Source organism: Musa acuminata, chromosome BXJ2-6, assembly GCF_036884655.1.
Source record: "Musa acuminata AAA Group cultivar baxijiao chromosome BXJ2-6, Cavendish_Baxijiao_AAA, whole genome shotgun sequence".
In the NCBI taxonomy this organism is placed as follows: domain Eukaryota; kingdom Viridiplantae; phylum Streptophyta; class Magnoliopsida; order Zingiberales; family Musaceae; genus Musa; species Musa acuminata.
In genome coordinates, this window is record NC_088343.1 from 5,949,663 (window position 1) to 5,977,156 (window position 27,494).

The 27,494-nt window shown below is 36.8% G+C and overlaps 3 protein-coding genes and 1 long non-coding RNA gene across 4 annotated transcripts; 3 read left to right on the top strand and 1 right to left on the bottom strand.

Moving 5' to 3' along the window:
* Positions 1-82: 82 nt before the first annotated feature.
* LOC135614432 (uncharacterized protein At2g33490-like) lies at positions 83-10,501 on the bottom strand. Its single transcript, XM_065111806.1, has 10 exons — positions 9,963-10,501; positions 8,858-8,930; positions 7,634-7,708; positions 7,203-7,264; positions 7,031-7,099; positions 5,688-5,716; positions 5,402-5,609; positions 5,048-5,302; positions 2,143-3,152; positions 83-523 (listed from the first exon to the last, which is right to left on the bottom strand). The coding sequence occupies exons 1-9, from the start codon at positions 10,077-10,079 to the stop codon at positions 2,169-2,171; spliced, it is 1,872 nt and encodes a 623-aa protein (XP_064967878.1). The 5' UTR covers positions 10,080-10,501; the 3' UTR covers positions 83-523; positions 2,143-2,168.
* A 2,141-nt stretch (positions 10,502-12,642) lies between these two features.
* LOC135614435 (uncharacterized) lies at positions 12,643-14,599 on the top strand. The gene is made up of 5 exons (XR_010487540.1): positions 12,643-12,788; positions 12,919-13,057; positions 13,146-13,324; positions 13,452-13,541; positions 14,273-14,599. It is a non-coding gene; the product is annotated as an uncharacterized LOC135614435 (long non-coding RNA).
* Positions 14,600-16,777: 2,178 nt separating this feature from the next.
* On the top strand, positions 16,778-18,583 carry LOC135614433 (uncharacterized). The gene is made up of 2 exons (XM_065111810.1): positions 16,778-18,214; positions 18,322-18,583. The coding sequence occupies exon 1, from the start codon at positions 16,982-16,984 to the stop codon at positions 17,936-17,938; it is 957 nt and encodes a 318-aa protein (XP_064967882.1). The 5' UTR covers positions 16,778-16,981; the 3' UTR covers positions 17,939-18,214; positions 18,322-18,583.
* A 3,032-nt stretch (positions 18,584-21,615) lies between these two features.
* On the top strand, positions 21,616-25,076 carry LOC135614434 (probable 3-beta-hydroxysteroid-Delta(8),Delta(7)-isomerase). Its single transcript, XM_065111811.1, has 4 exons — positions 21,616-21,866; positions 22,498-22,641; positions 22,762-22,870; positions 24,627-25,076. The coding sequence occupies exons 1-4, from the start codon at positions 21,710-21,712 to the stop codon at positions 24,883-24,885; spliced, it is 669 nt and encodes a 222-aa protein (XP_064967883.1). The 5' UTR covers positions 21,616-21,709; the 3' UTR covers positions 24,886-25,076.
* The last annotated feature ends 2,418 nt before the right edge of the window (positions 25,077-27,494 follow it).

Genomic DNA, 27,494 nt, shown 5'->3' on the forward strand with positions numbered 1-27,494 from the left:
CAACATCTAATGTTCTGATGTCTCTCAGGAGATATCGTAGTGGTTAATCTGCAGTATGTGATCACAAATTCCCGTGGCATCATATTGTCATGTTGATATATGAATCCATTGATAGCATTGAAAAGAATCCATCCACTGCAGTAGAAACATGGGCTGCACCGAGGACAGGAACTTTACAGGGACAGATCACAAGAACTTATTTGAAACAATAAAGTGTTTCAACCTATTAATTTCAATGAAATTCTGGACAAACAAACTACATTCAAAATTCTTTTGGACGGCATGACCCATCGGTACTCGTCATCCTTAAAAAAAATTGAAAATTTTCTATCTACAAGTCCAAACTAAATGGCTATGACTGAAAGACTGAAAAGTAACGTCGGCTCAATACCGAACTATGATATGATGAACAACGGTATTTTAGGGAACTTATACTTATCAGGACCTAGGAATGCACAGGCAATTTACACCAAACCGCACGAAGACATATGAGTGGTGACAGCAGTGCTCCATCGCATGTATCCTGAAACCAAAGAGTAAAATAACATCATCTGACTAGTCTAGTATTGTCAAACCAATTTTTGATTTAAGCATAGCTTACAAAAAAATATGAAGAGCTCAGTTGCATACTAGAAACTTAGTTATTCAAAATCTTGTAGGTCTGCAGCTAAGGCATCTGCTACTATAATCCACCTCGCCTCGGGTGAGGCTTGTGCATGTGCCCAAGGACAACATCATCCTCGCATTCAATTGAAGCTATCCATCAATCTTCGCCGCATGTATTTCAGTTACTATCATCTTTTATTGCCTGTGTGCCTCTTTTTCTTAAACGAGTGAGAAACCATCTTCCTTCTTTTTTTTTTTCCATTCCGTGTGATGTGTGTGCTTAAATCTAGCAATCTATAGTGATAGAGGCCTTGTAGCAGAGAAACCATACAGAAGATGATCCAATTCCAAAGAGCCTCTTAATATTCTATTTTGGCGTTGCATAATATTAGCAGTATGATTAAGATATATGCAGCTGATCCATTTAAACCTATGCCGTCTATTTTAATTGTCACTGGTCCCATTAGTCAAATGGTTCCATGCCACTGTAAGTATCAGAATATAAAAGGAATCATCAAACCTCTTTCAATCAACAGTTGATATATAAACTATATGACTTCATGCTGATCATTATTGGAAGCTTATGCAATAAAGTTATCCAAATAGCAAATTGGTTCCGTAATTTCCTATCCGGTATCAACTTTGACAAAATTCTACTAAGTTCCCTTCGCCTGATGCAAGTTTGTGAATTTCAATTCATTTAACATCTCAAGTCGCATTCATGCATCTAAGCTGTGGCTCAAGCAGCTGATATGTAGAGCTAGGCTCATTTGTGTACAAACAGCCTGCAGAATGCAATTAGCATATTTCTTTCCTCCTCATTGAACTGTTGCGTGGACATGTATTAAATGGCTTCAATTACCTGTAAATCATATAATGAGCTTCCTATTGTTACTCCACACTTGAGATTCTTGTCACTTTCTAATTGATACTTCATATACATCCTTTATGGTGTGTTCCATAAATTTAACATATACGATAACAAAAACCTATAAAATCTGCATACAGTGCACTGGCCTTCTAGAACTTACAACATCTTTCTCAAAATACTCAACCTTATTAACCAGTGAAACATACAATGACACCCAAATAATGTAAGTTACTTGAAATGCAGGAATGTAATAAGTGAAAATATCCTGAAGAAGAAAAGAAAATCTTGGATGTACACTAAAAAAAAGTAAGAAACCATTATCTAATGGTTATTAAGACTTTTATAGAAGGGTAGGGATCTTAGATCCTATTGCATAATAAAGAAAGCGGTGGTATCATATCAGAGTATTATGCACCACCTCAAAACAGATAAGATGTTTTTCCTATAATTCCAAGGAAAGAAATCTGTAGCAAGAGAATAAGACTGATATGTCTAACAAACTCACATGCTTTTCATGCAAAAATTCAATCTAAACTAATTGTTACACACATTTCTAAATGAGCTAAATGAGGAAAAAGGTAGAAAATATTAAACAATTGAAAAAGCTACCTTTGGAACATGGAACGAAAAAAAGTGGTCTAAGGCTCTTAGCAACAACCACTTACCTTTTTTTTGTAACTGAATCAATCGGTTATGAAATTGTTGATACCGGAAGTCTTGTCACCAGAGATAAAGGTGTGAGAGGTGGCGAAGTGATTTCTTCTATTGTGACTGGATTGCAAGGAGATGCCAACAACCTAGCAACTGTAGGTATTGGTATTCTTTGACTATTAGAAGGTATTGAGAAACTGCGGTCCATAGGTTCAAGAGGTGGTGGCAATGGTGATGCCTTATATGAAAAATCCGATGGCATATTCCTTCTTGCAGTAAGCACTTGTCTTTTAGAGACCAAGGGACCAGAATAACCAACCAAATTGGATAGCCCTGTTGTCTTCTCTGAATCAACTGGAGGCCTAGGAAGTTCATGAAGCTCACTGATTTTTATAGATGAAACAGGAGGTGATGAGGTTTTAGGAGACACCTTTCGAGAAACATATGATTGAGGTTTCAACATATGTTGGGGTGCTGAAGAGACTACAGAGGGAAATTCCACAGGTCTATAATCAGGAGAAGAAAATAGAGGTTTGCTTGAAAATGATTTGCTCGTCAATGGACCAGAGAAGGCTTGTCGTTTTAAATTATTCATACCGAAAGCTGTTTGCCGATTATATTGTGGCACTGACAGCTTCTCTGAGAAATAAGATGGCATACTGATGGGCCCACTATAAATATTGCTCTCTCTAAGTATTGAGTTCTTTAAAGACTTCGTGGGATTGGGCAATTCCATCTCCTTGAAAACTTTTACAGTGTTTTTTGCCTCTAATGGAGATGAATGCCACAGTGGTGTTGACCAACTACCCTTTGTTTCAAGGTAAGGAGCAGTACTGGGACTTGATTCTGGAGGTCTATCATCAACTGGTGTAGGTAGAACATAAGAGCAAAACTTTTTAGTTGATAAGGATGGTTTTCCTATCTTCTCTGTTGAATCAGGCTTCTTAACAGCAAAAATTGGTGCTGATTGACAGCAATACCCAGATCTCCAATGCATATCTAATTGGCTTTTCTCAGGACTCTCCTGCACAAATGAAATAAAACATGAAATAACCAGCATTGATTTTCCAAGCATGCTGTAGTAATATGAGATAGATAATAAACCAATGTTCCAGATCTGTGATGAAACAGATAAAAAAAAAGCCAGAAAGGATGCTATTATGCAAGTATAAGGACTCTCAATATCAACGTTTAAGGCTAGAGAAATACTGTCGATATTTATGGACAATTCAAAGTTACAAGTATAGATGTTAAAGCTCACATGTCATTGTAAAAATGTGACACACCAATATGGCAGTAAGTTTGAGTAAGCAGTTTCATGTTTTTGTAGGTTCTAAGAAAAACTACAACAAAAAACATTTCTTCTATTTTATTTCGGCTTACTCTTATTAATTATTAACAGACCCATGATTAAGCTGATAAGATATTTCGCCTAATTTGTAGGGTGAATAGTAACATGAGCATCTATTACTCATTTCAAACACAGTTACCTAATGCATGAGGTGGCTTGCGTATATGAGTATATTGAAGTAGACAAGCATCTGATTTCATCAGTTACGAAGAGGTTGACACACAATTTAAGTGGATAAAAGGGTGTCGGACATCTTGTCTGACCGTCACATGCCCACCAAATTAAAATAATGTGAGATGGTTGTCAGGTCAGCTATGATTTATGGATCAGAGAGATGTGCAGTTAAACTACAACATGCTCTAAAAGTTAAATCTTTATTTTGATGTTCAACCATATCCATACAAGGAATCAAACCCTAGCAACTCATGAAGGTGACAGATGTCACATTCACTGGGCTAGGCAATGGTGGACATTCAAAATAGTTAATGTAGCCAAGATAAGAATGTTGAGGTGGATGTGCATGGTTCTTAGAAAAATAAGAAAAGGAAATGCTTTTTGATTAAGCTCTTTTGAGCTTAATGAGCAGTCTGATTAAGCTCTTTTGGAACAAAAGGATAGAAAACTGTTTAGAATGATATGAGCATATTCAGAATGGTGCAAGGATGGCAAGAGGAAACATAGAAGACTTTATTATAAACAATAAAAAGAAATCGACTGCTCCAAGTTTAATTGAGATGTATTGCTCCGAAAAAAGGAACATGTAGCTGGCCCCAAATACTCTGGAGATGATAGCTTTTTGCTGCTGTGTTGAAAAACTTAAATTATTTCCATAATTATCCTTACAGGAAGCTACTTAAAAGTTTTTGTAAACTCTATTTCTATCTTTCCAAACCTAAATTGTTACGGGTCCACCACAATAGAATATCTACTTTGGACTTATCCTAGAACATCTCCAGATATCATTTAATCATCATGCTTCTATACAATGATATGGAACTTTGACTAAAATTCATGTAAAAACCTATCAACATCTTGACACTATCAAGGAATGGAGGACTGAGTTATAAGAAGATTCTTAGTACCGGTCTGATTAGTACATACAGATGGATATTTATTGGTCCAACCAAGAACCATATGGTGAAACATATGGGATGATATTGTTGATCAATTCATTTTTACTATTTTATTGAATGCTTGTATCATATCAGTCTGGTAAACTATCGAAATCAGTCTAGGATGGATATTTAAATCCTTGATGTATATGCACATGATGGATAAATTTATAAAAAAGGCTTATTGCAGGTTTTCTTTATGATTTTATGTATTGTCCATGCACCATATCAATGCATAACTCTAAGGTAGAAATTTCAAGCAACATTAATTCATATCAGCTTTACAGCAAGTAATAGCTACTAAACATCCCTATATTAGCAAATGTTCTTCTAGAATGATGATGTATGTCAACATATATAAGTATGATCCAAGTTCTAACAGCAAGGAAATGTAGGAAATTGATTGGTACATAGTAGAACTATAATTAACACAAAACAAAGCCTTAAGGATTTTACCTCTATGGAGTTTCTAGATGTATAAATAACATTTTTTTCTTGGAATTTTTTTCGATAATCAAAACTTAGCTCCCCGTTGTCACTGCCATCATAACCACAATAGTTATCACCACCATCATCACCATCATCATCATAGCCCAAGCCAACATATTCAAGATCACTAAACTGGTAATCGAAATGGTGTCGCTCAGCAACTGCTCCAACATATGATTCAACCATCTCAAGAGTCTTCAGTCCTTTCCTGAAGAAACTAAGCTGAATACCAACCAGAAAAGAAAAAAAATAAGTATGCTAGACAAGTTTCTGCTGCTATGAAGAAATAACATGTTATTGACGCATGAGTTAGATAACTACCTGTGCAGCATGGTGGCTAGTAGCTTGCTTAAGAAGACTTTGAAATTGATTTTTCTTCAATGTTTTCAATCGGAAAACAAATAAGGCTGCCTTTTCTTCATAATTGGCTTGAGCTTCTTGCAACTCCTTTGATGAGATAGATTCAGATTTAGAACACTTTGATCTCCCTTTGACTCTATGTGCGGCTAACATATTTTTATAGATCTCTCTGAAGAGGAGAAGTCAAACCTAAGAACTAAAACACTTAAGAGAGGAGGAAGACACATTTTAATAATTTCATTCATACCTTTTATTGTCACAAAGGCGTTTCAATTCCTGCAGCAACAAATAATCTTACTAAGAAATAGCAATTTATACTTCCTAAGCAAGATAACAGTTTCTTATGTGATAACAATAATCAGTAGAAAGTCAAAAAATGCAAGTTAAAAACTTCAGTGCAGTAAACAATGGAATATCACAAAGAAATGAAATAACTAAAACCATGGCACTAAAGCTCTTGAGAGACTTGAACAGACTTAAAACCACTAACCATTAAACTCCTAATGAGCCAAAGAGCTAATCCACTATAACACTGCAGCAGCCACTTCAGAACAAAATTCAACCTAAATAATAAGAATGACCTCAGACAATCAGATACAAATTGCATCAGATTTTTCTCGACTCCAAGATCACTGAAACCAAAAGATTATACAAAATTTTTACCTTCCTGCTTCATTCCCTTTTTTTCACCTTTTATTCATTCTATGGTTTTGGAAACCAAGCTACCTCAATCACATACGAATGGACCACTTCAAATTGTTATTCCTAATGTTATCCTTAATTAAGTGCATCCAACTTGTCATTCTATATTTTGTATCAACACCATCACTTCCAGCATCAGCAAATGTAGTTGCACCCATTTTCAGACACATTGTAGAGTTACCAACATATTTCCAGCTCATAAAGCATGATTAGACCTAATGTATTACCCTTTAATGGGCATCAAGTGCTCATACAAGAACCATAATACATACCTCCACTTCTATGCCCCTGCCCTAAATCCATATGCAATGTTTCTTTTATATTCCTTTACTGCTAAGCATACAAGGCAAGAAAAGCACTTGCTTGGTATCTTGAATATTATTTGTGTAAATTTCATCAATAATTTGCTTAATTTACCATTTGATGTTCCCTATTTAGATTTAGTTTTGTCTATTCTGGAATCTCCAGATTCTATGGCCTCTATTCTCTGGTCTATCAATGAGAAAAATATCATCAGTGAATTTCATATGAAAATCAACATCTGAAAGGGCTATTATAACCTTGACAAAATAGTAGGCTTAGCTTAGAGAAACAATATCTTTAACTGTCAAATGCATCAAATTTTTTATCCAACTAGTTGCATAAGGTTCTATATAACCATCTTCAAGTTGGTGATGACCTGACGAGGATGTTATCGACAGAAAATAATAAATGAGTTAAAAATCTAAACCAATTTGGAATGCTTGGTAAGTATTGCTCCTTTTGTCAAGGTGCATAAGAAATACCGAGCAACTTAGTATGAACGATGAACAGTACAATAATTCTCTAATTGAGCATTCATATATATTATCATCATCCAATTTAAAGTACTTGCTACAAGAAGCAAACCTCTACAACTTCGAGCTCTCTAAGAAGGGACCTTGATGGCTTATCCATTGTCCGTAAGATATGGATGCGCTGTAAAATAGAGTAAAATGATCAACTTACACCACCAAAGCATTCACTAAGGTATAACGGACGACAAATTTGTTGTATTCATGCCACAGCATAGATGACTCACATAGACATCAAAAATTTTCTGCAGAGCAAATTGTGCTTTTCCCATCATCATTAAAGCCCTACCTGCATGCATAATTAATACGTATCTGGTAGTTCAAGAGCTGAACAAACTAAAAGAATCATAAGTACTGATCCAAACAATGTTAAAAAATGTGTTCTCCACAAGCCCATTCTGGAAAGGAAAAAAAAATTGTTCTATTTCCATTGTTCGAATCTTTAGGTTAAGGTAAATCTAACCCAAAAAAAAAATCAGACTGCATTGAATACTTTTGGCAAGGCTGAGCCACAAGATTTGTGGACTTAACGTATTCATAAAAAAGTAAGTATATCCATAAGAAACACAATAAACTCCGGAAGAACCAAACCAATTTATATTTTTTTATTGGCATAGTAATTCAAATTGCAGGAAAGTACAAAGTTCGATTTGCTCACCACTATCTTCATCGTCATTTAATGCAGTTTTCTTAAGTAAACAGGTGCCCAGTTCCTCCAGTGCTTCTGAGAACTCTGAAAGAGCACATACCAAGTTAAAATAGATTCAAAATACAGCAGTATACTATACTCATCATAATGAAACCGTAGTACACCTCTAGAAAGTCTACCACAACTCATGGAGAGGGAGAGGTAAAAGTCTCTCAACTGAACTGTCAACTAGGATTTCTAGTAACCAATCTAATTCATTAATGCAGAGAGAGAGAATGCAGTAGTCTAAACAGAAGCTCACTAGACATACATCCATGCCTATTAATAGGATTCTAAACTAGTCTAGAAATCTATATTCAATTCATTAGAAACGTATAGAAAATACAAGATCAATGTGCTACTATGGTACTGTTACAGTACTGCTACAATACCACTATCATACTGTTGTGCTACTCCTCCCTTGTTTGGGTTAAAAGGGTGAGTAGTTTGGAGCAGTTCTAGTGGGATTAGGATTCCCATTTGCCTACCAAAACACTTTATGCTACTCTAGTCCTGCTTAGACCTCTTCTAATTAGTTTAAAAGTCTTTGCAACCATTTAGAGCCTTTCCAATCTATTTGATATAATTCCAGTCATTTTCAGATCAAAAATTAGCCTCGTAAGATGTCAAGTCAGCAACCAATGTTAGCTCCCAAGTAACCCACCGTGACAAACCTTATCAGAAACAGGGTTGGCCACCTTGTTCAACCTTAAATAGCACCGAACAGTTCCATATATTGGTCAAACATGGTAACATCTTCGCCTGTCTTGACCTGGACATTAGATTTACATGGTACAAATCCAAATTGCTTCATGACAACTCCCTATGCCTTTGATTCACCTTATCCCCAAGGTGAAGTGTCAATGTAGTCGATTTGGAACATGAGACAGGTTGGAAATTTCGGTATCTTGACACTTGGATTAAGGCAATCTGCTCACACTTCAACTACTCGACTGTTGAACTCAAACTTGATTGTCAAAGTCGAACATCTTAATAATTGCGCTTTTCAAAAGATAAATATTAGATAATTTTTGTATACAACCAAGGTACAAAAATAGTTAAAATTCAACTTGTAGATAAATAAAAATATTTAGGCATATTTATTTCCCAACTAACCAATTTGCTTAAGTGTATTATTTAGAAATGATGAGCTACACATCACTTTTAAACCAAAAGTATAGTATGAACCAGTACCATGTGCATTATTAGCAGTAGTCGCTGATGCAGACAGTATGCTATCACAGCAGCTCCTCATATCCTGCATATCCTGTCAACAGACAGCACCAAATTGTCAAACTTAATGCCTATGTATAAAGGAATTACTTTACTTTAGATCAATCATTATCCCAATCAATATGGATGTTGTTATAATTGTTGAGAACTATCCTTTATTTGTGGTATATCCTACACATTAGACCCTATTGTTTTATTGAGTAAATTGTTCGAAACTTACAACAAGTTTCAAGGGAAAAATTACACAACTTAACACCATCATACATAAAAGTCAACTGAAATGATTGGGACTTTAAAGCACCAATATACATATAGCGAAATTAGAAAGCTGCTGGAAAGTTAGAATGATGAACGAACTATGCCAAGTAGAAATTAAATAAAGTAAAGAACGCATGGCAGGTTCCAGGCTGATTTTTTTGAAAAAAAACATCTGGCTGTATCATCCATAGTACTGCAAAGATGATGAATGATTTCTCTATGCAATGAAGAAAACTAATTCTTCATTTATAATACTGTCGAAAAAGGTTCATATCCACATTCTGCGTAACTCTTCCCATCAAAATTTGCCAACTCATGAGCTACCTATTTCCCATCCCTACCAACGTGTCAAAGCACAGAGTTTCTAAAACTTTTATCAGTAACCCACACTGAATGATTGAACGTGTTGGTACCAAAAAGAAAGCTCCGGAAAGAAACATAAATGCCGTTTGGAGGTAACAAGTCACTTCCATGAACAAGATCGTCGAAAGCAAACAATATGTTGCTGAAACTGGTAATTGCGTTAGATCAGATGAACTGAAAGTTGGAGAATAAAATCCAAAAATCATTTCAGGACAAAAATTATACACAAAATGAAGTACCAATGATTTGAACTTGTGAAATGAAGGGATGCAGCACCGAAAATCATATCAGAAGCGAAAAAGATAAGAGCTTTTCGAAATAGTAAAAATAAATTACCACAAATCGCAGAATAAAATCCTTCCCCACCAAACCACCCAAAAAAAAAAAAATCGCCGCTTTTTTCAATGCGTAGATATGCCTCAAAGAATAGGAGGATCACAATTACCTGCGTGGCCTGGATAAGATCATCCATATTCATCGGGGGGCGATGCTGTTGCTTCTCCTCCTTGGCCTCCTGCCTGCCAAGCTTCAAGCCTCGAAACATTCTCAGCGGCGACTTCATCCTTCCCTCCTCTTTCGCCTCCCAGAATCAAACTCAAAACCCCTAACCTTCGGAATACGGAGTGCACAGAAGCAGAGGAGAAGATCGGAGCTGAACGCGAAAGAAGAAGAAAATTCCTTGCTTTTTAACCTCTCGAACATAGACACGGGAATGGTCGATAGGGGGAAGGCAGGCAGCTCTCCGTTCTCTATTTAGGGTTACTTCGTCTCATGTCTTTGGTCAAAGAAGAAGACGAGGAGACAATGTTCACGCGATTCAAAGGAAATATCACACCGGCATCGACGCAATTGGGGTTTCGTCAACCGTGAAATAAGCAACTAGTTTAATCGGGTCAACAAAGCTGGAACGACCGCGGTGGTGATGCATGACGATCGTCGTACAAAAATGATACCTACAGGGATCGTGCTGACCACATCTCTGAAACATCCGTCGATCGCTTCTGCATTCACACGCGTAGTTGCGGCTTCTGGTCCTCCGCCAGCTGCATGTTTGATCGTTCACATTGCGGTCAGTTTTCCCGGTCTCGCCTTGTGGTGCATTGACTCGGTCCGTCGATATCACGTCACTATGAAGTCATGCAATTATTGTACTTATATTCTATTCGGGTGATTTTATAAGGAAAACCCCTGATTTCTAAGTTTTTCAGTATATATATATATATATATATATATATATATATATATATATATATATATATATATATATATATATATACGAATTTTTTTTTATTTTTAAACCTTTTCTTACAGCATTCCTATTTTAAAATATCATGAAACAACAAAGATTTTTTTAATAATAATTTAATCTTATCGACCATTATCTTTTGTTTGACGTCTTATCGTGCTTTTGTCATGCTTCTCAACCCTCTTCGTCCTAAATAATTAAATAACTGCTCGTAGCTTTCATCATTATTACTCATAATGCTCGTCCCTTCCCCTTGTTCACCGTATTAATCGTCGATCATATAAGAGGAATAAAAAGGATGTGTCGTTAATCGTGAGTTAGGAAAGAGAGAGGATGATTGCATGCGTGAGGAAACGGAGGAGAGCAAGGGGCTTACATGCCCTTATCGTCGCTCATAAGCTCGCCCCCCCCCTCTTACGCTATTGATTACGAGTGAAGAAGAAGAGGGCGGTCCGTGAGCTCTTGCCATTGATCGTAGGGGAAGAAAAATGAGAGAGGTGAATACTTTCGCCATCTTCATCCCACGCAAGAGTTGAGGCGGACAGTAGTTAAGTCGACAAGCTCATCAGAGGTGATGACGAGTCCAACGAAAAAAAGGCAAAATGATATTTCCATACTATCAGGGGCACTATTTCAAAACACATATACATGAAAAATGATAAAATGATCTTTTTATATGATACTATATATATATATATATATATATATAAGATAAAATGATATTTTCATACTGTCACGATATTATTTCAAAACATACACATGAAAAAAAAGCAAAATGATATTTTCATACTGTCGGGGATACTATTTCAAAACACACGCACATGAAAATAATTGAACAAAATGATATTTTCATACTAGAGCACTATTTCAAATATCTCACACACAAAAAAAAAAAAAAAAAAAATTCAGGTACTATTTCAAAAATCATACACACATAAAAAGGAGCAAAATAATCTTTTTTATAAGGCACTATTTAAAAAATCTCTCTCTCTCACACGAAAAGCTCATGCGCTATACTAAAAAAAAAAAAATTCTTTTTTGAAGTTGAGGGTTTAAAACTTTATCTGATATATTTTTAAAATTTTCTAATAATATTTTCCTAGTACTTTAAATACTTCTGATATATTTTTTTGAATCACTTCTTATGACAAATTAGTCAATTTATAATATTATTAACAATAATATAAATAAATATATATATAATATTATAAGAAATTATAAATTTTATAAAAATACTTGGTTTCCCGGTTTTTTAACCTTATGTTATAGTTTTTAACAATATCAGGAAAACACTGTAATATAGTAAAAAAACACTATAACACAATATTTTCTTAATATTACTGAAAATATTATATTATAATATAAAAAATTATAATTACATCGATTTATCCTAAGAACCAACCCAAAAAAAAGATAGGTATTATGTAAAAAGAAAATACTATTAGAGAATTCTAAAAATGAGACATTTTGTTAAAAAAAATAAAAAAATATTTTTTTTTCTTATTGAAGAGACTCTGTTTAAATGCTTTGTCGACATAAATAATAATCTAATGTGTCTACCAAAGTTAAAGAGATTGGTCGGATGGAGTCGGACGCGGAGTCTTGACCGGTGACCCACCGCCGTCTACGTTGCGCATGGGCCGGTCAAGGCCCGCACGTAGAATTCCGCCTCCATAGTTGGGCGAATCAATGAAGGTGGTGGGTTCCACTTGGACTTGCGACCACAGCCCCGACTTTGCCCTGTTGTAACATTCCACGTTCAAATCAGCGTTCACCGTGATCTGCCATAAGATTCGCGCTGGGTTCTTGATGATTCCCAAAGGCGCAACCGGAAAATTCGGACTAATTTTGCTTAATTATGTAATATTAATTAATATAAATCTTAAGCTTTTCATTGTTCTTTTTACCGCTCCCCCCCTTCCCGTCACCTGCGAGCACGTCCAGGTTTCTTGTATCGTCCCAACGCGCTACTGGAGACGTAGTGGATCTTCGATTTCGCTGCATGATTCATCGATTCCGGTTTCAGTAAGGCTGTCATTCGATTGGAAAATTTGTAATTTCGTGTTTTTGTCGATTTCCTCGATCTTTTATGTTATTGTTGGGTGACTTCGGCTGTTTTAGATCTCTAATCTTCGGAAAGTTTTGACCTTTTCAGACCGTTCCCATGTGATCTCCGTTAGTCTCCTCCTCTATCCCAGCTCTTTCGTCGTTCATCTTCGCACACAGAAGAATCTCGTTCTCCGTTGTGTTTGGCTTGCCACCTTTTCTTTTTTCCCCTAGTTCTGCTCCACGAGGTAGTGACAGATTGGTGACTTTTGACTGAGAAAGATTTGTTTTTCCTGGTAAAATTTCTAATTTTTAGGTTTATTGTGACATGGGTAGGTCGAGATCGAGCACGGAGACATTGCAAGATCTCGAGCTGAGATTTGGCCTGTCTACCCTATACAAATGCCAGATTTGGCAGCAAGTCGCTTAAGGGGTTGTCCTGAGTTAATACTGTTATACTGATCGAAGACGGCGATGACGATGTGCGGATGTATCCTCCTGCGTCTTGCGGAGAGGTATTTCTACAGGATCATGCAATCTTTCGGCTTGATTAAGGATACTACTTGTTTGGGTTTTCTTCTCAGGGTTTGGTCATTGAGGTTTCTGTCGGTGCTTGCTTAGTATTAATCTGTCATGTTGCAGATGGTTGGGTTCAATCCATAGTCAAGTTACTCCAGTTCATGTGCACCTGCAATTGAGAAGATGATCTAGAACTTCGGCTTGGAGTTGGAGGTGATTGAAGCATCTTTTTGCATAATGTTCCCCTTTTTCATTTTAGATTTTCAGTGGATTACTTATAGATTGTGAAACAAACATACCTTTGCAATCCTAAGGCTCTATATAATTCAATGATCCCTGAAACAATTCTAAAAGGCCCAGGACTTGGTCAAGATAATGACTATTCAATAGTAATTCTTTTCTTTGCCAGAAAAAGAAGTAGATTTTCTGTTCTGAATCTCTGTAATCATTGGACCGATTTTCCTAAGTATTTTCAGTATCCATGTTGGGGAGTGCTTAGATTGCTTTTCTAAATCTATTTGGTGTCTTAGTGTCCTAACATGAGTCTACCATGGGCTAAGCAAGTTCTTTTATTATTAAGTTTCATATTCTGAGAGTTCAAGTTTTTAGTAAAATTTTGTAAGGTTCGAGGATGGCTTTTCTTTATCAGACTGTCTTCCAAGTCATCAAAGGATCGTTTGTAGTTGATTCCAATCAAAAGAGATCCCTCTTATTTGTTCCCGCTCATACTTGTCTTATGTTTGGAATCTGTGTATTGAACTAACTGGTCAAGTTTTAGTTCCTTCAGCAAGCAACTGTCATGATTGTTACTATGCAGATTAGGGTTTTCTACATTAATTTTAATGTAGAAAACCCTAATGCTTTTCCGGACTGCCTCGTCTGTAAATTCCAATCTTTTACATTCGAATGCAGCATTTATCTAATGCTTTTCCTTCTTCTGGCAGCTTCTAATCAGTATCTTGGGAGTTTAAATGGCTGGAGTACTACATCAGAAAACAGATCGAAAGGACCAAATGCTTGGAATTCCGGCAAGATATGTCTTTGAATCTTTTCCTCTCCAGATGATTATTTCTTGTAACTTAACTGAAATATGAACTCCGGGAAGGAACTGAATGCAGGAAAGCTCAAAGTTACTAGTTCTTCTTTCATAGTTAGCTTGTCACTCATACCTGTTTCTTTCTTTAATGTTGTATACATCTAAAAAAAAAATGCTGTATGCATCTACTATGGAGCTTAATAGAATTTCTGGAACCTCCGTTTCCTTGTTTGTATTTTCAAGATCCTCCACCCTATTTCAAATTTTGGGTACCTAATTTTCTCCTCTTTTCCAAACTTTGTGAACCTAATTTCTGGTCAGAATCATGCCCTAATTGGTCCCATCCTTGCACTTAATTTGATCATAGATTCAACATTTTGTTGTTCTATAGCATTATTGATTATAGTAGTTCTGCATCTGCATTATGGTGAGTGTTCCTGGTGACGTAGTTCAGGTGTGAGTAGACAACTAAAAGCGGATACATGTCTGACTTGATCGAGGTGAAGCTACGATGTGCTATTTGTATGGACACAATGAGGGAGGCGGCAACCACTTGCGGACATGTGTTTTGTAAAGCTTGCATCACTAGTGTCATCCTGTCAGAGAAGCAATGTTCAACCTGCCGAGAGAAGCCCTCTCAAAATAACATTCACTGTATATACCTTCCAGGAGCAACTTCCTCATTAAGCAGTGACTTTATCTAATGTCATCAGCTATTTTGACCTACCGTGGGCATTTTATTATGAAACGATTGTTAAGGGGGTGAAAGACAGGTTCTTAGCCCCCCTTCTTATAAAAGGTCATGCTGCTTGAGTGATCATCATAGTAGTATTAGCAGTAGTAGTAGCTGGTAGATCTAATTATCAGATGGAAAAATTTCCCAGACTGTGGATCTTTGGAACTTCAAGGGGATGTGATGCTGTAAAAATTGCATGAACTCTTGTGATCATATGCAAGAAGTTACTGTATGCAGCATTTTTTGCAATAGCAGATCATGTAACCAGACCTACAATGTCAATGATTTGGAGTATCTATATCATCAGTGACTTGCTTCCTTTGGAAAGATCTAACATCATAGAGCTCAAATGCATTGATCAATTGTGTCTCATGCCTGCATCCTTGGGATAGCCACAAACTTCAAATTTTGCATCTTCCTGGTAACAGCTTCTTCTTAAAACTCAATGTGATTTGTTACATATTCTTACTTGTTGATTGTGTTAAAAGTAGTTGTATGGCTGCAGATTGTTCCAATTTTTGACTTCAAACAACATGTTTCCAGCTTTTGATCCTTGTTAAGTAGCTCTATTTCCTGGTCCAAACCTGGCCATGCCTAATCATTTTTGTTGGATGCAATCATGAACGGTGTCTTCATAGGTTATTCGGGTGCAATTCATGTGTGTTCACAACTAAATGGGTCTTGGTATAATATTAAGGTTATTCTTTTATGATCTGAAAGACCAATGTTCTTATTACCTGTTTCAATCATAGAAAGTCTCATTATATTTAGAAGTAAGGTTATGTCTATTGTTCCTTCCTAGTCAAGATCCAATGATAAGATTATTCTTTTACACCTTGGAAGATTATAATTGGTGTTATCATCTCTATATTTATAGGTACACCATGGTACAATAGTGATATTACGCCTAAATTCGTTTCCATCATTACAAGGATATATAATTTACTATGTGCTAAAGGCATATAAAATGACATATATAGGGCATTTCCCATTGATCTTTAAAGAAATTATTGTGATGCTATTATATGTAATAGTAATGAAGGTGAGATTTGAGATCATAATCCTGTAATAATAAAAGGTTATTATACATTTGAAATGTGTTTTAGGAATATATTCGAAATGTGTATTGAAAGCTTATTATACATTTCGAATATAATTTGACATTTGATATTTTTCAAAAAAATCACATCATGTTGTATTGAAAATGCTCAAATGTTTATGCTTCTTTATGATAGTATTAACATTTTAGCATTTTTTTAATGCTAATGTAATTTTTAAAAATAATATGATTTATATTTTTTTATAAAATAATAATTTATTTATTTAATTTTAAAAGTTTTTATATATTTTTTAATTATTATGTTTATTATTTATTATATATCTAGCCATAAAATTTTTTTGATAGGATTACATACATACATACATACATACATACATTTATTTTTATATATTTACTTATTATTCATTCCAAAGGTATTTAACGATTACACATTCCTTCAAATCATTTTTTTCAGCTAGACATTAAAGATATAAATATATTCTCAAATGTAACCTTAGGCCTGTCTAAATTAGAATGTATTCTGTTTATTGCATATATCCTTCCTGTCGGGTCAAGATCTCATTATTAATTATGGTTATCGATAAACGATGTTATTGGTATAATTTAAGAAATATTAAAAATAAAATAAATCATCTTTAATATTCTTATTCTCAATTGTTCTTAACTGTGTGTAAAAGGGTATCAAATTCCAAATTGGAGGCCATATATCCAAGTTTAATTTTTGCAGGTATAAAATGCGACGCTTCGTCCTATTTCTGCTCCTCTCAAGACGGTAGAAGAGAGAGGAGACAGAGCGAGAGGGGGGGAGAGAGAGATCGGTGATGGCGGATCTTGTGTACCACGCATTTGCTTTCGTCGCCTTGTTCTCTCACGGCCTTTACCATCTGATCTCAGCCACCCGCGCCTACTTCGCCGTCCCGTCGTCCTCCTTCTCCACCTCCGGTCGCGGTGCTGCCGTCGCTGCCGACCATACCGCCCGCCCCTACTACCCGCTCGCACTCGCCGCCCACCGTCACCACCTACTCCGCCACCTCCCCCTCTACCTCGCCATCCTCTGCCTCCTCGTCGCCGTCGCGGTCCACGCCTTTTTCTCCTCGCCCGATGGAGCCCGTGCTGCCGCCCAACGCTTCTCCTACCTCGAGTCGGCCGCCGCCCTCTTCCTCTTTGTCCTCCTCGCCACCTCCATCTTGATCCTCCCACTCCCGTCGGACGTCGTCTTCCTCCACGCCGCCCTCGCGTTTGCCCTCCTCTCCGCTGCATCCGCCCACTCGGCCGCCGCATACCAGCAATCCGAACTGCAGTCCAAGTGCGACTCCATCTCCTCGCTTGTCTCTGCTGCATCTGCTACCTCCGCGCTCGTTGTGGCCATTGCTCCGAGGCTCTTCGTTGCGGAGCTCGCCTTGGCAGCCTCCATTGTCCTCCAAGGTCTCTGGTCATTCCAGACCGGCATCTCCCTCTACGTCGACGCCTTTATTCCCGAGGGTTGCCACCAGATACTGGGTGTCCGCGACATCTCCACCAACTGTGATCTTGACAGTTCCCTCCACCGCGCCGCTGCGCTCCTTGATCTGGCCTTTGCCCTCCACGCCACCCTCATTGCCATTACCACCACGATCGTGTGTGCTACCTCGACCAGGGCATACAGTAGCAGTGGGCTCGTCCGAAGGCACAATGGAGATTCCTACGAGGCTCTGCCGGCCTCATTATCGACCGGAACTCTCTCAGATATGGATCACATTCAGATGAAGGCGTTCTCCAAGAGCTCAACGCAGGCCTAAGATAAGTTCTTCCTTTATCCCTACTCCTCACTTAGGTTTAATTCCAAAAGGATTTACTAATGAGTTGAACAAAATTGCTTGATCCATTTACAAAAGGGAAAAAAAGAAAACAATCAGTGTTTGGGGAAGTTTGCTGCAATTATACAGGGATGCATGAAGACAGAGGATGTTGTTTTAGGTGTTGAAATTCTCCATCATGATTGCCTCAATGTTATGATGGGTAGTATCCAACTGATCTTGATGAACTTATGTGCTTGCTCAATGAAAATTCTCCAGGTTTGTTTGGTCCTCTTGTTGCTTGAACTTATCCAACATCAGCAGGGTTTTGCAAAACTGAAGTGAACCATTTTTTTTTTTTTTTTCACTCTTCTGGCTTATTGTAGGATATTTAATGCTTTTGGAAAAGATGAGCATGACGTCGTGGAGATGCATGGAGTCGATGATAGAGTACAGAGTGTTCAGAAAGATTGAACAGAGTTGTATTTAATATTTTTCAACCAGCTTGTTTCTTAGTTTATTTCACAATGTGTTGTTCTAACTAATCTCTTTTATCTGTCAGTATTTTCCTCAGAAGTCTTGTGCCATGAGGTGTTTGAACTAAAATGTAATATTACCATATAGTCTCTTTCTTATTCTGTTTTCTCATCCTCTCTCTCTCCTGATAGTAATGGAGGTTTCCAACTATTAATGATAACTTGCAAGGGCCGCATCTTAATTCCTTGTTGGGTTTTGAGACTGGACACTAGCTAGAGGCTGGTTGATGGAGGCACCACTAAGGACTTAGAAGGGTTGACTCTAGGTACAAATCATGAAGACTTGGGAACTGAGTGTTTTCGTTGGTATATTTGTTGTAAGTATGCTTCATAGATAATGTGTATTGGAATTATTATTTTTAGTCACGGAACTTGTGTTTAATTTGTTGGAATTATGCAAACACACACACATGTAGGTTAATTTATAGACCGCTGTCTATTAACCTAAGAGATGTGCAACTTTGGCTCCCTCCAAAAATGTCAGGAACTCATTTCATAGCCTACCCTGTTTCTTGTATATTCAAAGGCAACCAAAATGAATATTTTTTATGATGAAGCTACTTAGATTCTATATCTAGAAATCATCCTTGTATGCCATTCTTAATCCAATTTCAATGATAAATTAAATTAGTCAGGTTAGCTATGTTGTAATATATGACCATGCTGTTTTATTTTCTTCACAATTATGCCATACTTTTAGTCATTTTTTTGTACCTTTTGAGGTTAGAATAAGTTTATGTAATGGATTTCAGCAAACATTTTAATCAAATTCTTATTTCTTATTTCCAAATTGCACTATATTGTCCTTATGACATTTTTATTTTATAGCATTTCCCTGTTATCTTGAATAGTTTATGATTCAGTGCATCTTTGATGCCCAATTATTATATATTTTGAACCTTCTATCATTATTTAAGTTAACGCGTCAGATACTACATATTACTCTAACCCCAATGAAGTCTTGCTCTTTGAATTATGCACATCATAAATTGTTAACCTTTTTTTTAATGTTTTTAACTTCATATCTTGTCAGATTTGCCATCTATATCATGCATCTTGTCTTTGTTTAAAATCTGTGGTACAATATTTATTTAGTATTTGATTAATGAGTTGCTGATTTGTCGCAAATAGTTGTTACCTTACAGCTTCTTATTGTTGTATCAGTTATCATTGTGTGTTCAAGTTCTTTAATTGTTTGCTGATTGTTTAATATATAAGTTGGTCATTCTTGTAAGAACTATTATATTATTGCAATATTGAAAATTTATTATCACAATTATTTTTTCAGTTAGCACCTATAATGTGATACCTCCAGCACTCAACCTATCTAACCAAGAAAACATCATTCAGAAATAATTCACTCTTTCTGATAGACAGTCCTTGAAAACTCTAAATCACTATTATAAATCTGTTTACATACTAATTCATATGCTATGTTGGTAGTGAAAATCCATTTATTACATGTGGGAGGAAAACCAAAATATCTGTAAAACCATATCTTTAGAACATAGCATGGGTTCTTGGCATGAGCTTTGTGCTGGTTTTCCAAAATAATTGTGGCCTTTTTACATTTTACTTGTGCTTTGTCGCAGTAGCATGTTATTCATGAATGATACATGATCTCTCTTGTCAAGTTATTGGGATTAGCATCATATCCTTTGCATGCTACCATCCGCTATCTGAAGGAATAAATGTTTCGAAGAATAGTTCTCTGTTCTGAGATGCTTCTCTCTGGATAAATTTTTTGTAAGATCTAATATTAGCGTGTCACTTTGCTTTGATAATCTTTTACTTTCCATCAGCGATCCTTTTAAAATTTTAAGCATGCAGGTTCATGTGGTGTTCTAGTGAGTCTTGAACTTGGTTGTTTCTTTCATTTTTATTTTCGACAAAACTGATTTGTCTTACCTGCTTTGGACTTTTCTTGATTCTTCCAGGTTTTGTAGTCAATAAGTGTGATAAAATTGAACTAAACTTGAAGACGGGCTATAAATATAAAGTCTTCTCTGGAGTGTTGGTATCAGCTCCAATACTAGAGTTGCTTTATAGCTAAGAATTTTCAGGCTATTTTGTAACTATTTATTTCTGAACTTCTGTTAGCTTGGATCCATTTTTGTTTCATTGATCGCGCATGGTGTATTGTATAAAATTTTTGTTCTTTTCTTTTTGAAATCTGCTTTGACTCGAAAGTCTTTCTTTAACTGATATAACATCGTCTGGATTTCTATGTGAATCATCGGCAACCAGTCGGAAAGTTCTGCTTTTAGATTTTTCAGATTGAACTGGATCTTGAAGAAAATTATTTGATCCTATTCAACTTTGATCTATCACTCTACTTTCCCTGTACTGCATGTGTTTTCTCTTGGGGATATCTGTTGGAAAGTTAAAAATGCATATTCTTGCATAATTTTGCTAATATGTAAACCACTTTTTAATGATAGTTCTTATCAGATATATGCATTTTTAGAGAAGTGTATTTATTACATCAAAATGGCTGTGAAAGATCCAAGCCATGTAATTAAAAGAAAGCGAAAATTAGCTTCCAAGCAGATGAAGCGATATTGATTAGTTACTGAATGGTTCCTTTTACTCGTTTGACTGACGACAATTGTAGTGTTCTTGAATGCTTTCAAGGTTTTAGCTAATGTGATGTTTAAATATAGCTTCAACATTTGCTATCGATTCGTATAATAATGGTGACAATAAACATAGCCATGAGTTTATCCAAAGACAGGTACCGATCGATCATACACTCGAAGGAGAGAGAGAGAGAGAGTGTGTGTGTGTGTTCTTGCAGTCTCCGCAGGTAGACCATCTCAACATGCTTACTGGTGCTCCTCACGTGAAACACGTGGAGGGTGCCTCTGCGTCGATCACAGATCCAGCCGCCCACATCGCTCCTCTGGATTCACGAAGAAGCAAAATCGACCGTGTGTTCTTCTGGGTTTGATCGAAATTTGGTACCGGCGGAGCACAGCCCACGAAACCCACGTGCCGGTGGGCAGGAAGAGCGATAAATTGAAACGCCCCAAAAGTGTACCGTTGAATCTGTCCCTGTGGGACCCGCTTCCGTGAGGGATACTGAGATCGATGATTTGGTCCTTCAAGATCGAGTGCATATTATTCCATTACAAACGAGGAGGATGTGGTAGGTGCGAAGTATCTCGGCCGCTTCTTCCCTTTCTCTTCATAAACCGGACATCGCCATCACGCAAAGCAGCACAAGAAAAAGCGAGAGATGGCGGCTGCGGAAGCGGGACACTGGGAGCACCCGTACGTGCCGAAGGATCTGAAGCTGCCGGACTATGTCCCCTGCTTCCTCTCCCAGAAGGACATCCTCGTCCCCTACCTCGGCACCTCCTTCCTCCTCGTCTCCCTCATCTGGCTCTTCTCCGGTCTGCTTTCCCTCCCTCTCTTTCTTTCTTAGTCTCGATCCAATCTTGTATAAAAGATCAGATCTTGTCGCACATACAGTAGCCTTTCGCTGACAAGATTCATCTTTTCTTGATCTAGTTCATTTCCTTCTCTTATTTTTGCCTGAAATACGATAGATCGTAATGATTTTCCTCTTCTCTCTTTTGCGATACTTACACTGCAAAGCAATCGATTGATTAGTCGCTAGATATTTCGTCTTGGTTTAGTTCATTGAGGGATTTTCGTACGAGAACACGTGCTTATTATTTTGATCCTACCACGTAGTTGTAAGAATGCGTCTGAGAGTAGATTGTTAGAAATAATATCTAAATGGTTATCACTGAACTTTTGTTGATATCTGTCAAGTTACTTAGGAACTGCATTGCAGTGTTGACTCCAAACACACCGGGATGTATGATTGTGGGGTGATATAAAAGTTAGGCATTAATCTGAACTAGGTGTTTCCCTTTTACCCCCCCCTTTGACCATCAAGAATAGCAGCACATTGGAAAGGAAAAATAAATCCTCATAGCAGTTGAATTCATATCTGCATTGTGTATTATTTCCCTTGTTAGTTGAATTTATTCCCTTTATCTTCTTCTGCGGTTGTAGGACGATCAAAGTTGTCTAAGACTGATAGGTTGCTTATGTGCTGGTGGGCATTCACGGGGCTGACACATATTATACTTGAGGGATACTTCGCTTTCTCTCCTGATTTTTACAAGGAGAAAACTCCACATTTTCTAGCTGAAGTCTGTAAGTCTTTTCAGCATATGCCGAATTTGATTTTCAGTTTAACAAATTTATTTGGAGCTTCTGAACAGAGTTTGGTGACAACTTAGATTTTATGCTTTTTATTGTGATCTGAAATGCCAGGGAAAGAATATAGCAAAGGTGACTCCAGATATGCTGGAAGAGATGCAGGTATTGTCACTGTTGAAGGTATCACTGCTGTTCTAGAGGGTCCAGCCAGCCTTCTTGCAGTGTAAGGCTTCGATTAGCTCTTTCTTTTCAGTAAAATTTTTTATTTATACATGCTGTTTGCAAGTGCTGGGAATAGGCTATATATTCTACTGAATTGTTGGAAGCAAGTGCATTATGGAAAATTACCATGAGTTTGCATTTGGCATATAAATATGTTAGTTAGGAGATTATACAAAGATGAACTCATGATCACAGAGTTGGAACTCCTTCCTATATGCTTAAGCCTACACCAGGGCTACTTTCTTGGATGATTTCTTATCTTGTTTGTACCTGTGGTAGGTATTTCATACTTCATTGAAAAGTTGTAGTAGGTCAGTTTTTGAGAAAAGAAGGAAAACCTTGTACTTGTTCCAATCCCAAACAATTATTGTTGAATGATCTTAAAGATCTTGTAAAAACCACTTTAACCAAGAAACAGTTTGAGTATTGCAATTTCACTTGTATTAATGGCTTGATTTTCATGTTTAATTCATGCAACCCAAAACTCCTTTCCTAGACCAAAAAGACTCATTCCCTAGGCCAATTCTATACTAATCTATACTACATTGGCTTTTGGCAACTAACTTGACTTTAAATAGGGCTCTCCAGGGTTTCCAAAATAACATTAACATTTCAAATTAAGGATGAAAATACAATTATGTTCTTAATCAAGTAGGACTAGGACACCCCTCAGACAGTGGCGTTTGTTGGGACTTGGTTAGTCTTGACTTATGTCTTATTAGTTTGGTCTGATTACTTTCTGACATGGTCAGAAGACTGAGACCCACCATTACTCTTACTCAAGCGCTTCTCAGGTCCAGTAAAGATCAGGGTCATCCTGTTTAGACTGTTAGGCCCTAGTGTTCATGAATTATTCTATGCTGATAAAAGGGTTTTCAGTTTGCTGAAATTTTTTGCTCTCCTAGCTCAAGCCATTTTGTTTGATTAAAACCCCTTCCCCTCTTCTCTCACTTCTGGTGGTGCATCACCACGAGAGAGGAAAGTGAATTGGGGTTTCATCATCAAGTGGGAATAGAGGAGGGTGCTGCACTGCCAGAAGAGAGAGAAGAGGGGATCTGTACCATCAGGAAAGATATAGCTAAGAGAGAGAAATACCACCAAGGGAAGGGGGGAGGCATCATTGTGCTGAGGGGATGGCTCTTGCTTTGACATGTGAGGATTAGGGGAAGGGGTTTTGATTAAACAAAATGGCTTGAGCTAAGATATCAAATACTTAAATGATTTGATCAAACCAATTGATTGAAGCCAAAACTTGATCAACTCTGGGAATCTTGATTAGATGAGCTTGGGCCAACCCAAGTGACTGCCTGGGCACCTTGCCAGGGTTATATTGAGGTGCTTGGGCCTTAGAGAGCGCCCATTAACATCCCTGATGTCAGTATGCTCACCTTCAATCACATGCCTCTTCATAGTTCAGGGTGATTTTATCATTCATATTTATGACGAACAAACAGCGAAAGCTCTTAACTTTTCTTTTTTTGGTGGATTAATGCTATATATATATATATATATATATATATACACACACACACACACACATATATATTGCCCTCGTAAGAGTCCACTAGTTATAGACCAAGTGATGTAAGTTACCATGTAATTAGTTGAAAGATATATAAAGATGCCGTAATATCCATGGAATGACGTTTTCAACAAGAAGATAAATCAATAAAGTTGTTTTGATAGAAAATAATTGCTTTATAATTTATATCATTAATATTTCTGTAACTTCATCTGTTTGGGATGATATTCTTCAGGTACGCAATTGCCACTAGGAAACCCTACAGTTATATTCTTCAGTTTGCAGTTTGTCTTGGCCAGCTCTATGGTTGCCTGATTTACTTCATAACTGCTTTCCTGGAGGGTGACAACTTTGCAACAAGCCCTTACTATTATTGGGCATACTATGTCGGAGCAAACAGCTCATGGGTTGTCATCCCCTTGCTGATTGCGATAAGGAGCTGGAAGAAGATAACTGCAGCACTTCAAGCAGAGAAAAAGATGAAAACTAGATGAACTTGAACTCACTGTCATTCTCGTGAATCCAAAAACGTCCTAATAAAATGGTGATTTGACTTGATGTTTTCTGCGGAACACTTTTTTAGATTTGACTAGTTGTCTTAAATTATTTTCTGGCCGGAACTAATTTTGTCATGCACTTGCAATATGTTGGACGACATGTTTGATTTAGACTCGATTTTCTCCTAGTCTTGAATCATTTTCTGGCTGGAACCCATTTTATCATGAACTTGCAATGTCTCAGAAGTCATGTTGTTTTATTTGGACTATCAGTTATAATAAGAAAATGGCTTTGGTCATTGAGAAATTAAAGACTCTCTACCAGCATGGATTGTAAAGAATGTTATTGTTATTTTCTTCCGGGTTCTAAATGGATCATAGTTAAGTGCAAAGGTGGGATGTTGTCTTTGTTATGAAGTACTATTATTCAAATAGTCCTTTTCAGCTGGCTGTAACTTATGATCATTTGCCGACCGCAAATAGTTGGGATTTTACAGTTTTTTTTTGTTATTTTGTTATTGTTATATCATTTTGTGATCATGTGCATCTGCTCTCTAGCTTGGAGTGCCTTGGTTTCATCCTACATTCTTTGGGATTGCTGGCTGCAGATTCAAATTTTAAGACAAGCTGGTATCTAGCTTTGAGTACCTTGGTTTCATCCTACAGTTCACTGTTCTTTAGGGTGATCTATTCTTGCTTTCAGAAATCTAGAATCTCGGTATAGCAATTACAATCTATAAACATTGTAGAACCTTGGTGTAGTAGTTACCAGAGTTCCCTCTTTTATCTGGACCGATATTAAGCAGGCAAGTACCTGTCGGTGGATTGATACATGGATTGCTCTCATTTCGGGCGAAGCGATTAGAGTTTGGGAATGGGAACCCTCTTCTCTTTAAGCAGGGAATCTTGCTTGGAGAATTAACTCTAAAGCGATTGTTATCTCACTAACCTCCTCGCTATTGTCGTTGATTCTATAAGTCCTACGATTCTTTTGTATGTCATTAGTAAAGAACGACTTTCGAGGTTATTCTTGTAACCTTGTTGGCCCTTTAAAGACTTGTAAAAGAGAAAACATTTTTTAAGCAATGTAAAATACAAAGATAAATTTTGTAAACTCTGAATAATCATACGACAAAGAGTTTAAGGTAGTTTATCATATGTAAAAATTCTAATGCTCTTATAACACTATTGCCAAATCAATCGATGAATCATCCCTTAACAATACCCTAAAAACCCACCAAGTCATGTGTCACCTAGGGTTCTAGGGGTCTGAACCATAGGTGCTTGTTCTTCGCTCATGAAAATCCTTATAAGTTATGGGCTAGAGGTTTCGTTTTTAAGTAATTTTGTCTCTATGTGATGATCGCGCACAAGCTATACTCAAAAACCAGAAAGGGTTGTAAAACCTAACCAAAATGGGCCGTCAAACCTATTGAAATCCTCTTACATATTATTTAAGGCATGAACAAGATAAAAAAGTATGGACATTGCATCGAACACCTTTACTATTAATAGTTCGTGATATTTTTCTCCACTTATTCTTTTGATGTCCTCATCGAGGCTTATGCAAATGTTGTATCTTCTCACTTTGCTATATGTTTGGTCTTGCTTTAGTTGAAATACACCTCTAGGCTCTCAACTGGTCTCTCACTACTGTTATTGAGTAGTCAAACATTTAATCCAATAATATTATTTTAACTCGCCACTAACTAACTCTAACGTGAGATTTATCTTGTTTGCATCCATGGATCCATCGATAAAGTAAAAGGTCTTTCCTTGTTTTGTTATGATCCCTCAAATTTATTGTGATGGTTGAACTGGATGGATGTAGATTGGAGCTTTAATGAACATCTCATTGTAGAATTTAAAGTTTTGAGGCCTTGTCCTCTATAAAATTTTCTCATTAATTCTTTTTCTACTAGTCATCGCCTCTAAGTAGGTTCACATCACGTTTGCTTTCGATTGCCACTCTATTAGAAAATAAAGTGGATAAGCTACCTTCAGTAGAATTGATCATCGTTGGGGGGGGGGGGGGGATTCAACGATTGCTATCAACTGTTAAGTTCTCTTCGAAAACATATAGAGCTCCCTTGTTAGATAATTAAGAAAACACTTGTTCTCTCAAAAACTGAAAAGGTTAAAGGTCACTTGACTTCGTCTACCTTCTTAAGGGTCACTTGATTAATAGTATTGACACTCTTTACTCATATTTCGAAAGTACTCAAAATGTTGTACTTCATGAGTTGAGTTAATTATTGATATTTATCTTTTTAATCAAACTTTCGGAATACATAAATTATTGTTTGGAAAGAGTAAATTTTTATCCTGATTAGAGCAAATCTTTGCTATATCTGGTCATCCGTCTCTTAGTGTACCACATTATTTATTTTTTTATTGACTACTCGTTTGAGTAAAAAGGATATAATACCACATGTTATCCACTCCATTCCTTGGTCGATCATAATGTATTGATACGAAGTCTCTCAATTTTGATTATTTTAATGAAAAATTCTTGGACATAGGTCTTAGAGTTTACTATTGGTTTCTCCTTCTCCTCGATTTCATTTCAGAGCTATAATGTTCTTCTTCCACGACAACAAGGGATT

Coding starts and splice junctions, on each gene's coding strand:
- LOC135614432 (XM_065111806.1), bottom strand. CDS start 10,079: ATGAAGTCGCCGCTGAGAATGTTTCGAGGCTTGAAGCTTGGCAGGCAG. Junction 7,100..7,202: donor AGAAAATTTTTGATGTCTAT/GTGAGTCATCTA, acceptor TCTATTTTACAG/CGCATCCATATCTTACGGAC. Junction 3,153..5,047: donor CATCTAGAAACTCCATAGAG/GTAAAATCCTTA, acceptor TCATTTGTGCAG/GAGAGTCCTGAGAAAAGCCA.
- LOC135614433 (XM_065111810.1), top strand. CDS start 16,982: ATGGCGGATCTTGTGTACCACGCATTTGCTTTCGTCGCCTTGTTCTCT.
- LOC135614434 (XM_065111811.1), top strand. CDS start 21,710: ATGGCGGCTGCGGAAGCGGGACACTGGGAGCACCCGTACGTGCCGAAG. Junction 21,867..22,497: donor CCTCATCTGGCTCTTCTCCG/GTCTGCTTTCCC, acceptor CTGCGGTTGTAG/GACGATCAAAGTTGTCTAAG. Junction 22,871..24,626: donor CCAGCCAGCCTTCTTGCAGT/GTAAGGCTTCGA, acceptor GATATTCTTCAG/GTACGCAATTGCCACTAGGA.